Raw genomic sequence first — 13,001 nt, 5'->3', positions numbered from 1 at the left:
AATGTAATACCATGGAGTAACAAGAATAGGAGGGGGAGAGGGATGTGGGAAATGAGACACAGAAAATGCAAGTTTTGGTAAGTTGCACCCAGTGCAGGCAGCTGTGTCCAGAGAAACAGAACTGGAGATAAAAGGGTAAAGGGTGGGAAAACCCTGATTTTACTCAGGAGTGCCAGGTGACAAAGAGGCTGGAGCAAGACATCTCTATGAACACCCAGAGTAAAGATGCATCCCCATTCCTCCAGGAGCATTCCAATGCAATTCCCAGACTAGAAATTTGTCCAAATGAAAATGTTTTACCCTAAGCTACAGCATGGTCCTGGGGCAGCAGCTGGAGCTGCACAGCAGCAGGAGGAGACCCTGGGGTTGTGGCTGAGCAAACATTTCCCCAGCTCTGGCAGCATCTTTGCCTCTTGTGCAACTGCAGCCTCTCCAGGAAGCTCAGGCAGGTGTGTCCTGGCTTCCCTTGGTTGTTCTTGTACCTCACAGCACCAGGACAAGGAGACAAAGCTTCAGTACCCTAAGGGTACTCAGGCCATTCAAACTTGGGCTTGAAAAAGAATTAAAGTCAATCAATCAAACTCTTGCTTAGATTACCCTGTTCGTGAGTTTGAAGTACTGATAAATCACACAGAATTTTTAAGGTGTGTGTAGGTGGTTGTTGGTTTTTCCCTCTATTTTCAAGAGCATCTGAAATTTATGTTATGAAAATTAAGAACAAGGAGAGACTGGTCACAGCACAACAATCCTTCTGCAAAACTCAGGTGACATCGTCTGGCCAAGCCCGGTTCTGCAGGTACCAAAGCGAGGATTATCCAATAAGGCACTGAAATGGGAATTCTGCTTGTCAAGAAAATCAACACAGAAATGTGGAGTGTGAAGTTGGGCTATGAGAGCCACCTCAAAGGAACCAAGTGCATTTCAAAGGGGGCAAACAAAAGCAAATGAGCACAAACAGGAAGGGCCCTGCCCAAGGCTCCACCCTGGGAGCTCAGAACCCCCTGCACTGGCAGCAGGACCCTGGCTCCTAAAGCACTGCAGTCACCTACAGGTGGGAAGAACTTCCACAGGGAGAACCTCTGGGCTGGTGTGGGAGAAGTCAGAGTCTGAGCTCACTACCCACCCCAGAACAAGCCTCTAAAGGACTGGCTCCAAAATTTCAGCAGGGAGCCATGGGAAGTGTGCTTTATGACCCATATAATTTTAAACATTGCCTGCTGACCACAGTTTCCCCTTCTGCCCTGCCTAATTAAAAAAAAAAAAAACAACTCATCAAGCCATGCAGTTTTTTTCTTTTTAAGAAAAGTGCCAGATAAGTTCCCTCAACCCAAATAAAAACCATAATTATTCTTCTCTGGCCCAAGTGCTGGCTCTCAGTCACCTTTTTCCTGAGGATGTTAAAGACCTTCACTTAGAGCATCCCCAGTGGAGGCCCAGCTCCAGCAGAGGTGCCCTGTGTGCCCTGTGCTGCTGGCACAGGCCAGGCTGTGATGTCCCTGAGCCACCAGCACAGAAATGACCTCACCCAGCTGACAAGTGCAGAGATCCAGCAGGAGCAGTGTGAGCCAGTCCTTCAGGATAGACACAGGGATCTGCTAAAATGGCAAGTGTTCTACTGGACTGTGACAATTTGAAGGTCAACGTCCCCACCACAGATACAAGAAGGGAAAACATTTTTTCATGTCACACCATGCTTTGTAACCCCAAGAGAAGCCCACACCTGGGATTCTTCCCTTTCTGCTTTCTATGGAAGTCCTCAGCCTGTGGCAGGGCACGCACCAGCAGTGGGACAAACTGAGCCCTGACAAAAACTGAGCTCTGCCTCTGGTTCTCGTTACAACTACAGCTCTGACAGAGAACCTCTGCTCAACTTTGTACCAAAAAGCTCTTCCTCAATTTTAGATACGTATCTTCTTCTGGAAGAAATCAGTCCCAAGCAATTTTCTTTTCTTTTTACCTCTCCAAGAACAGATAAATTCCTCAGAATTAATGGGAATAAAGTTAAGGTCAAAGACTGAGTACGTGAACACTTGCCTTGCTACTGGTCTATTGCTATTCCAGGATTTATTGTTTTTGTAGGTGTTGTACGGGGGTTTTGCATTATTTTAAGACAATTACAACAACATTTTGAATGTTACAGTGATGCTTTAACTGCTGATGAACACATACATATCAAAGTTAAAATAACTTTCTGAAAGTGTCAAATTAACTAAAGCCCAGTTTGGTGAACTCATGTCCCCAAAGCTACCTGGTTAATTTGATGGAACTTCAATGGTGTCAAGATGTCTTTACTTTCATTTATTAAGAGTTGTTTTTGTTGTGGAAAACCCCCAGAGCTACAAACACTTCAGCAAACTCCAGTTGTTTACTTCTACCCCAGGTTGAACATTTGTGCTTTTTCACCTGGAACCTGGCACATTTCCCTAGGAGCTGCATTCCAGTGCAGCAACCAAAACATTGCCTTTTATCCATTTAATAAAGACTGGTTTCAAGTGTGAAAGGAGTAAAAGGAGTATTTGTACTTACAAAAACAGTTATTTCCTCTCACCAACTACAAAAAAAGTTACAAAAAAAAAAGATCCTCTCCCAACTCCAACTACATTATGGAGGTCTGAATACTTAAATACAAATAAGCATAATAATTTTGGAGTACTGAAGAAAAAGAGTGACAAAGGTGTATTTGAGCACAAGGTGTAAGTTTTAGGGAAGAAAATAATGTTTTTCCTAGTATTTACATCCATGCTTAACCTCAGATATTTTATTTAAAAGTCATAATGCCCATAATTTTAAGGCACAGAATTTGTGTGACTACTATTGACTATTATGTCTCTTACTGCTGTGGAAATGAAGAACACAAAAGGCAAGCAGAACTATCTAACCTAAACCAGAATGCCTGCAAAGATGTTCATTCCAACAGATTGTCAATTTTGCAAGAATTGCATCTAAATGTTCTCATAAATCTTCACATCAAGCTTGCAGGAGCAGGTTAAGGCAGTTAGTTTGCTCACATAAAATTTTTGACTCTCCAAGTGACAAAATACTATTTTTATTAGTGCCAGTTAGCTCTGATTGCACTAATTAACGAAGAAATTTAGAGATGAAAATACCTATGATCCAGTTCAAATGGGTACAATTTTCCTCCCCACCAGTGTATGGTGTAGACATTACTGAGAATTTAGCTTGACTGAATCTGGGACTTTGTTAAAATACATTGGATGGAAGGCACAATTGAATTGCTGTCAATTCAGGCAATTGCAGGGTGCAGTAAGCTGTTGGACTCATGTTACTTACCATGCTTGTAGTGGGTGAATTCATCACAAATCATTTTGCTGTGTGCACACTGTCACAGCTCAGCACAACCTTTAATTTCTGCAGTGACTTTAAAACGTGATTATTTCCTGAGTAAATATGCACACCTAATACTGCAGACAATTGAGACTGGAAGGAACTGCAAGAAAATGCAATATTTCAGCACAGTGAAATATTTATTCTGTTCAAGCAGCTCTTCAGAGCTGAAGATCCCTCAGGCTTGCTGAGAGAATCCCCCTCATTTTGCTCAGGTACAGTTCTTTTGGATCACCTGGTGCCAGCTGTCAGAGGTCACAAGAGGAGGGGTGACAGAATTGTCACCTTGTTCCTATGGCAGCGTGGAAGTCGAAATGAATCTCAGTGCTCGTGTGGCTGCAGCTGCTCAGCTCTTTGATGGGATGAGTGACACAGCCCGGGTGCCACAGCAGCTGCCTGGGGTGTGGCACCTCCAGCTGGCTGCTCCTGTCACCTGGGTGTGACAGCTACACTGGCAGAGTGATGCCCAGGGGCTCTGTGGTAACAATCCACAGCTCTGTCATCTCACACTTATGGGGTATCAACTGAGACCACAAAACTCAGGGTTCTGGTAAGAATGCAGAATAACACCTTGCTTACCTGAAGGTTGTCTTCTCCATGTGCTTGGCATCTCAGAGGATCAGCTTTGGGTTTCCAGAGCTCTCACACACTTCTACATGACTTTTCACCCTGGGGTTTTCCCATCCTCTTTAGTCCTAGGTTCACACTCATTTTGTGGAGGGGGAGGATTTCTGGCAAATTCCCTGAGTGCTTGCCCAGGGCAGTGGTGGAGTCACCACCCCTGCAGACATTTAGAGCCATGTGGTGCTTAGGGACACGGTTCAGTGGTGGCCTTGGCAGTGCTGGCTTCACAGCTCAATTCAATCTTAGAGATGTTTTCAGCCGAAATGATTCTAAGATTCAGTATTGCCTCCACTGACAGCAACAAATTCCAGGGAATATGCACCTGAATCCATGATTTGTATTTAAAAAAACAACCAACCAAACCAAATCAAGCTTTTAACTAGTTTAACATCATCCTTTTTCACCACAGGTAATTATAGTGCTGCATGTCAAAACTGAGCAAACCTACTGAGAAATGGGGAATAGCTTTCTGATTTTTAGACATTCTCCAAAACAATCACCACCAATTTGCAGGTGCAGTTACAACCTACACATAACAATGTCTCCAAGACTTACACGTGATGAAAAAGTGCCACAGTGACTCTTTCAAGAGATGACTTCACCACTGGATGGTGAAAGGAAAAGAACTTGGTGTTTATTTTGACTAGACACTTGCTGCTTTGCTACACTACTCTTGCAGCAGCAGTTTGGCTCTACATTAAATGTTTTCTACACTACCTTCATAAGACAAGTCTCAGTTCACACCCCTTTGATAATGGTTTAGCACCTTTGTGCCTCTGGCTACACTGCTGCTAAGTAATTTCTCAAGTTAGAGGTAGCTGAGAAATGCTTTTTCACTACTTTATGGCTAAATTTCAGGCAGTGGAGCCTGTAACTGATCCCACAAGAGGATTTGTAGGAGCAAACAGAGCCCAGTGAAGCCAGAAGGGTCCAGGGGTGCTGCTGAGGAGCTCTCCCCTCCTCAGCCCCTGCCCTGCAGGCCTTTCCTGAGGTTAACAGAGGCCTGAGCATCCCTGCCTGCCTTTGCTGGCACAGGAATCTCAGTCCCCACAGCAGCAGCCCAGGGGGTGAGAGCAGGGCACAGGGCACCCTTTAAAGCAAGCTGCACCCCAGCACCAGGAACTTCACAACCTCTCAGCATCTGGCACAAACCCAAGGTCTGCTTGCAGCCCTTATCAGCCAGAGCTCAGGGGCACATTTCCTGAGGTAAATCCTGGTTGGCTGGTATCAAGGGGAACAGACCTACCCATTGAATCTGCCTTCAGGTTGAATGGCTGGATGTATTCCAAAATGTACTAGACAAACACAAAAAAATAGCAGTAAATTCAAAAGGGTTTTTTTAGGGATACATTTAGTGATTGCAATTGTAGCACTTAATTATAGTCAAGCCTGAATAGTCAAAAGCATGAATATTTTTAACAGGTTTATCTTCCTTCTCCTTCTAATCCCATCTTCAAAACAGATTATTAAATGCCTGAAAAAAGCACTAAGAAATTTTATGTATAAGGAAAAGTACACAAAGAGCCCCAAATCCAAAAATGCTTCCAGTTTAGGCCTCGAGACCTTGTCTACTTGAGATAATGAGAAAAAAAAGAAAATCAAACTTTTTAATTTACTAAACTGTAGGAGGATAATGTTTTTAAGTGAATTTAAGAAAAAAAGCAATATTTTTATTTGCTCTTCTGCACCCACACGAGTCCTTACTCAGCAGCAAGAACAGTAAACAGGTCTATATTCCCAGAGTGTAAATCCTTGTGGGAAACAGTTCCTGTGGAGTGTAAACAAGGAAGAGGCACCAGAGAACACCACATGTAAAAGCTTATTTGCAAGCTTGGATGGCACTCTGGAAAGCTCAGTATAAAGGAAAACCATTGTAAAATACACTTTTTGTGTGTGTTCAGAGACTAAAACATACATTCATTAGGGGAAATAACTCTGTACTATAAGGAGAAGCAAGACTGAAAGATTAAACCTATTTTGGAGAAGTATCAGCACTGTTATCTCTTCTAATTTAAATCTGGAGAGAAAGGTGCTCTCTTTTGCTGTATTTACTTTTAGGTGAATTTTTGAACTTCTAGATCTGACAAACAATTTAAATTATCAATACTTTAATAAAGAGTACATTGTTTAAGCAAAAGACTCAAATGCTTAAGTCTAGTACTGTTAAATCCTGAACAGGGAACTGTGAAGGCCCTCGTGTTTGAACTCTAAGCTATCACAGAAGTCCACAAAGAGAATATGAGTTCCCACTTGAAAAGAACTGCACAAGAAGATACAATTTTTCCCTTGCTTTAGGAAGAGAATCAGGAAAGACATCTGACAATCCCAGGGGCTCTCTGAACAGCCTTCTTTCATGTTCTTTTATAAATATGGGGCAATTTGTTAAAATATCTGACACATCCAAAAAAGGTTTGGTAGTTAATTTATTTAATTCAGTTACAGTGCTTCAACAGGATGCTACTCACTCTCCACAAGAGCAGAGCCTGATACTCCATGCAGCTACACCTATTAGCCATCTCCATTAAATTGTACCAGTCTCAGTGAAATTTGCCTTGTTTGTTCATTGGAAAGTTTTACCAGAGGTTCTCATGGAATCAGAACTGGTCCACAATCTTTAGTTCAATCACATTTCAGTGAGGTTTTATGAAAACATTTTTCTTCAGTGTATACAAACCTGGAAACCCAGGGAAATTTCACCTTTTAGAAAGTTATTTTCAAAGCCAGTAAGTAACAAAGATTGAGGAACTTGCAGGCACTGGTAGCAGCTGGACTACCAGAGAGCGAGAGGAACGGTTCAGGATCGACGCTCCCTAGTGGGGACTGCAGCAGTGCAAGGCTCTACTCGTGGCTCCTGTAGTAATCTTCAATGGTTTCTGAGTTGAAGTGCACCACGGTGACGGTGATGTCGTCCCTGTACATCCTGGCCAGGTCCTCGGGCAGGGTCAGCATGGCAGCCAGCTTCTCCGGGTCCACCTCGCCGTACTCGTTGCTGCCGATGGCGTGCCGGATCAGATGGGTGGCCGTGTTCTGGTCCAGGGAGGCCAGGCCTTTGCTCTTCCTCTGCAGCAACAAGTTGTGCATGTAACCCAAATTAATGGGTTTCTTAAAAATCAGTGGTGGTTTCTGCATGTTGAGCTCTGTAAGGTGTCCAGCAACAAGTTTTACAACCTTCTCGTTACTCAGCATCTCCCATAGCCCATCTGAAGCAATAACGAGAAACTTATCCTTGCTTCTTAACTTGTGGTATGTGACTTCAGGCTCTGCAGTTAAATAAGGGGGGGTATGGTAGTTTGGAGGAACGTACTGATAAATATTTAGAGCCTCAACATCGCAGCTGTTCTCGAGAATGCTGTGTTGCAATTCTTTACTCCATTTTAATTGCACATCTCCAAAAGCTCTGGAGGGCATGAGAATCCCCAGCAATCTGTCATTCACAAATAGGGTTTTCTCCTCAGATCTAGGATGCTCTCGCTTCAATCTTCTAATTTCAAATTCATCATAGGCATTGTGGTCTCGGGTTAGAGGCAGAGTAGACCACGTTCCATCTTCTTCACGGACCCCTAAAACGGCCCTGCAATCACCAGTGTTTGCCACATGTAGGTGAACGCCATCAATGTGAGCTACACAGGCTGTTGCACCGGAAAAAGCTACTTGCAGGGCAATATTTCTCATCAACTCATTTTCCTGAGGAGCCTGAACTTCCAGTGATATGTCTGAGTCTAACCTTTTGAATGCACAAATCATGGCTTCCTCCAAACTAAACCCCGGCTCAGAGTCCAGGTCCAGCAAGTGCTGCCAGTAAACGCGGAGGTTCTCAAAGTACTGCGAGGTGATTTCCCGGTACTCCACATCGCTGGGATGCCTGTGCCACTGCAGGATGGGCCGCACTGGTTTCATGGCCTCCACGGCCAGCTCGATCTCCTCCAGGCTCTGGCGGGGCATGAGGGACACGGCGATGTAGTGCAGCAGCCTCTCGCTCACGGCCTGGGCGCAGGCGGCGCCCGCGTGGCCGTCGAACACCCCGAACATCATCCCCGCCGTCTGCAGGCACGTGGCCGCGCTCCGCCGGTCCTCGATGGGGCTGTTGGAGGCCAGCTGGTTGCTTTCAAACCTCAGCACGGAATTTGCATTCTTGCCATTCAAATCCAATGTTCTGTGGCATAGTTCGCCTGCTCTGAGTATGTCGTTGATTTGTGCCGGAGACAACTGGAAGGAAAAATGTTCTTCTTCGGTGGAAGTGTGCCGGAATGCTTTGGGAAAGGAGAAAGTTCTGTCTAAGCTGCAGCTCCCAGCAGGGGAGGGACATGTTTTGGAGAAAACGAGCTTCCATTTGGTCTTGTTTCTGTTTGGGATACAGATGGAGTACCAACGTCCTTTCCCTTGTAAAATAATGCTGCTTCTGGCTGAGCTTAAAATCCAGGATGATACAGTTCTTGACATCATAAGTCACTCCAAAAATGGAGCACCTTCCTTCAGTAACACGGAATGTCCTTGCAGCCTGGAATATAAATGGAGGAAAGGGAAAATAATTAGAAAGTTCATAGGAAGCTTTCCATATAGAAGTTCAAAAGCATATCTAGAGCTCTCAGAAACATTGAGAACTTCTTTCCAAAAGAGATTGCTATGGATAAAGGCATCTTAAAAGTGATATCATTTCTGTCACTTAATTATAACCAAGGATATGGCTGCTGCTTTTAACTCATCAGAAAAGATGATTTTTACTTTCCAGACAAGCTTTTTTTCCTCATTGTGGCAAGAATAAGAAGAAATGGCAACATTACAAGAAACATTATTGGAAACTGCACAATGAAAGGCCTCATCTAACATGACACAGAACAAACAGATCCAACGAGCTTGAAAATTGGGACTTAAAGTGACAATTGTTGCACAACTCTCAAAAAGCCTGCTAGAGTACAACTCTATTAATAGACTCAAAACTTCAAACCCAAGAGAAGATAAGTACTTAAACCCTGTGGAAGGACTGTGGAGACATGTGGCCAGTTAATGATTTATGTGAATTACCATGATCCTCACAGCTAGAACCAGCCAGTCTACCTTTCCAATTCTGTTACAGCTTATAAGCTCAGCTGTTCTTTTTTTTACCTTCAAGGTCTTAACCAGGCAGGCAGGATCTTTTACACAGCTGAAGGCAAATTCTACTGCTGGTTAATTAATGCTTTTTTTCCAGCATTGTGCACTCTGGTGCAGTGAAAGGTATAAGACATTGATAACTTTTACAGGTTCACAATTTGGCTTGTTCATTTGGAGGGCAATTAGAACAAGCTGCAGGAAAGATCTCTGCTGCCAACAGCACTGAAACCTCAGGCACTTCAGCAGCTGAAGCTCTTCAGTTGCCATGGGGGAGGTCCTCACATTGTCTCCTGCTTTCAATAAGGTATTCCAGCTGTGGGATAGTGCTAAGTACAACCAGATGTTCACTCACAAACAGAATTTTGCCCCATGGATTTAAAAAACTCACTGTATGGCAGCACCGCAGGTACAATTACTCCCAAAAGATCCCATTAGCAGCCACTGAGAAAAGAGAGTTCTCTGTGAGCTTTCAAACACTTTGAGGTGGCCTGTGACACCACTTGCTCAGGCTAAAGACACTATATGCTGCCACACCAGTTTTTCAGCAGCACGCTTCACAAGAAATAACAAGAAACCAGCCAGATCAGATGAGTGGAAATGTTTCCAAGAAATCAGCAGGAAGTAAAAGTCACCTTGAGCCATTCTAAACAGAAGGCCTACTGATACAACCCAAGGACTGCTAAAATCCTGTTTGGAATCCAAAGCAATGTGTCACAAAACATTTCTGAAGTGTGCTACCCATACTTAAAGCAGAAAAGAGCAGAAAAGCATTCCAACAGACCCCACTACTTTGATTCTGGCGACCTGGTGAGAACAGGCAAAGACACAGCATAATTTCACTGCTGATGTCAGGAGAGGAGATGGAAAAGGCAGTGCCAGTTCCCTGTCCAAGGCTTGCCTGCAGTCTCCTGGGACACTGCATCTCCCAAAACACACAGTGCCTTTTGTTGTTCTACCAAAAGAATGCAACCAATATAATAGGAAGACATCTGACACTACCAACTCCAGCAATAGCTAAACCCAAAAAGCACCTACAGCACAAGACAAGACAAGGTTTGCCAACCTTTTTCAGTCCATTCACCATTCTGTTTTTCCTTTATTCTTTTCCTGTCCCTCTCAGCCATGAGACTGAAAGAAGGATGACTTTCACATACTTGATCAGAAACAGAATTGAAACAGTGTTTAAAGAAACGTGCCCCGTTCCCCCCGGCGGGCTGACAGTGCGAGGCAGTGTGGTTTTCCGCCCAGCAGCAGTCACTGACACCGGTTAGCCCTGCCCTCGCCTAAGGTCAGGCAGCGCTGACGAGCCCTGGAGCTCCTGTATGCCAGCTCCTGTGTGCCAGCCCTGCTCTCTGCGCTCCCATCCTCGGGGTCCTCCCAGCCGCAGTGTGCAGACGCTGCTGCCCAGGACGCCCCCGGCAGCGGTGCTAATTAAAGCGGTGTGCTAAAAACCATTATGTAAGAGCCAATTATTACATAAACTCGCTCCCGCTCCAGCGCCGGCACTGCCTCCCCGGGGACGCGGTGTCCCAGCGGGGCCCGGCCAGCCCCGGCACGGCCCGCAGCTGCCGGACCGCACAGCGCAGCAGCGCCCGCTTTTCCCAGCGAAATAACAGATACCCGATACATTCGGATTTACAGCCTCTCTGAGATCCCCACATTCTCCTCACTCATCCTCCTGACGCTGCCCACACCCATTCTCATCCCACACACATCCGGCACACACCGACCGCTGCCGCGCAACCTCCGCACCGCCCCAGCCCCACGCACCGACACACAGACCCCCTCTGCTCCCCAACACTCCGAACCCCCATACCCCCGTCCCGCACTCACCCCTCTGCTGCCGCACAGCCGCACCGCACCCTCACACAGCCCGTCCCCGCACACATACCCACCCGGCCCCGCACAGAACACGCCCTGTGCCCCGCACACACACCCCGCACCCCGCACCCCACCGCCGCCGCGGCAGCCCGTGCCCCGCACAACTCCCACCTCCCGCTTCCGCACAGTCGTCGCTCCAGGCCCGGCTCCACTCCCTGTGCCCCGGCACGGCTGCCCCGGCGGCCGCCGCTTTCTGCCCGCCCCGTCCCCCGCCCCCGGCGCACCCACCGGCCGAGCAGCCGCCAGTCGAGCCCGCCGGCCCCGCGCTGCCCCCGGCGGGGCTGAGGGACGGCGCTGACCGACAGCCCCGCCGCCCAACCCGCCCTGCCGCGGGTTCCCGTCAGGACACAGCGGGGCGGGCGCGGCCCCGCCCCTCCGCCATGTTGTGCGCGGCGGGCGCGGCCGCCCGGGCTGAGGGGCCCCGACCCCCCTCGCTGCCGCCACCGCCCCGCGCGCGCTGCCCCTGAGGCGCTGAGGGGGCGCGGGGCGCGGCCCTGGGCAGCCCAATACCGAGAGCAAAAAGGAAGCGAGTGACACGTGTCCGGAAGAAAAAAAGCACCAGCAGGGGTTTCTTCCTCATTTATAACGCTCAAAACCACGCTGTTTCCTTGAGGGGGGACCCCTCGGCTTCTCCGGTTTTTTTCCACTACGATTCCAGACCATTCAGCGCTGAGGACACCGGCTAAAGGGGCTCAAAATCGCAAAGCTCTTTCGTAATTAACTCGCCATATAAATTATGGAGAACAAAAGAGCTCATTTTGCTGACTCCCCGGTTTTTTGGTTTCATATGACTGCTTGTCTCGTTTAACATTTCCGCTGAGCGGTTCTAAGCCCGGTAACGAGGGAAGGAATGGGCCCAAAGTGCACGGAGGTTAATCAGTAGTTACTGATGTTAACGCCGTGGTTACTCAGTAGTCCCTGCTTTAAAACCTCTAACAATCATTTTTGCGAAAACAGAGGCTCGCAAGTCACAAGAGGCTTTGATACTAACAGTGTATTTTTGTTTCTTGTATTCAAGGAATTTTAGTTGAATACTGTGGTGCAAGTATCCTAGATGAGATGAGCATGCTCCCAGGTTATCTCATGTGGAAAGCTGCCGATCATCCTCAATAACTCTGAGCTTTCACTTGTTTCTTGTTTTTATTAAAACAATGAAACGATAGTTTTATGTCACGTGGAAGAACATGCAAAAAAGTAGGTCATCGTAACAAAAAAATTCAGAACAGTATTTTAGCACACGCAAAAAAACCCATAAACAACCCAACAACCAAAACCAAACCACCTTAAGTTTGACATAATTATTTTATCTGTCTGACAAATCTGAGCTGAAAGAGGACACCCATAGCAGCCCTTACCTGCATCTCTCTGCTCTGTGCAGTGCTCAGATACACCAGAAGCAGCTTCGGGATCTCCCCAGGGAATGAGCACGGCTGCTAAACTCCTGGAGCCTTTGGGCATCGTGCCAGGGATGCACAGGCTGGGATTGTTGGGGTGTCTGTGCAGGGACAGGAGCTGGACTCAATCACCCTTCTGGGTCCCTTCTAACGCAGGGTACTCCATCATTTAATGATTCTTTCTTCTGCCCTACCAATTTTCAGCTTTTGTACCATTTACAAAACTGATAAAGCCTCACACAGCAGCCTGAAAACAAGCCTGACTGCTCTGAGTTTCCTGTGATCCCACCGTGGTTAAATGCTTCTCTTCAGCTGAAAACTGTAACTTATTGCTCACATGTTCATGCAGTAATTTCCTAAATTCATATGCATAAAGCTGAAGTGACTTAGGAACCATGTAAATGAAGGTGAAACAATTAACAGTCCTGCAGGAGATGTCCCTTTCACTCCACACTTTCTAAACACAAGAAGGAATACCATATTGAAGGTACTTGACTGGGCTGAATATCAACTTGAATTGAGATTTAGATTCTGCTTTGGAGTGTTTGATTATGCTGATGAACTAAAGTGATATATAATTGAAGCAAAAAAAATAGTAGAAATGCTACTCTCTAATATCATCTGAGGAAAGAAATTGTATTGCTCAGGCTTGCAGTGGTTTTGCCT

The 13,001-nt window shown here is 46.3% G+C and overlaps 1 protein-coding gene across 5 annotated transcripts; it reads right to left on the bottom strand.

The window, feature by feature from the left end:
* Positions 1 to 6,374: 6,374 nt before the first annotated feature.
* Positions 6,375 to 12,313, bottom strand: PDP2 (pyruvate dehydrogenase phosphatase catalytic subunit 2). Of its 5 annotated transcripts, none has more exons than XM_071440206.1 (2): positions 12,297 to 12,313; positions 6,375 to 8,467 (listed from the first exon to the last, which is right to left on the bottom strand). In XM_071440206.1, exon 2 carries the CDS (start codon positions 8,410 to 8,412, stop codon positions 6,808 to 6,810), a length of 1,605 nt encoding a protein of 534 aa, XP_071296307.1. In that variant the 5' UTR covers positions 8,413 to 8,467; positions 12,297 to 12,313; the 3' UTR covers positions 6,375 to 6,807. The 5 variants fall into 5 exon arrangements, with proteins under 5 accessions (XP_071296307.1, XP_071296303.1, XP_071296304.1 ...); XM_071440202.1 differs by lacking the exon at positions 12,297 to 12,313 and adding an exon at positions 11,170 to 11,353; XM_071440203.1 differs by lacking the exon at positions 12,297 to 12,313 and adding an exon at positions 11,053 to 11,183.
* Positions 12,314 to 13,001: the final 688 nt, after the last annotated feature.

Source organism: Agelaius tricolor, unplaced genomic scaffold (assembly GCF_023055355.1).
Source record: "Agelaius tricolor isolate 1412-34295 unplaced genomic scaffold, bAgeTri1.0.p SCAF_15, whole genome shotgun sequence".
NCBI lineage: Eukaryota > Metazoa > Chordata > Aves > Passeriformes > Icteridae > Agelaius > Agelaius tricolor.
The sequence above is the reverse complement of the archived record's forward strand: the minus strand, read 5'-3'. Positions and strand labels throughout refer to the sequence as shown.

Excerpts from the sequence above, each read along its gene's own strand:
- PDP2 (XM_071440206.1), bottom strand. The coding sequence starts at position 8,412 with ATGATGTCAAGAACTGTATCATCCTGGATTTTAAGCTCAGCCAGAAGC.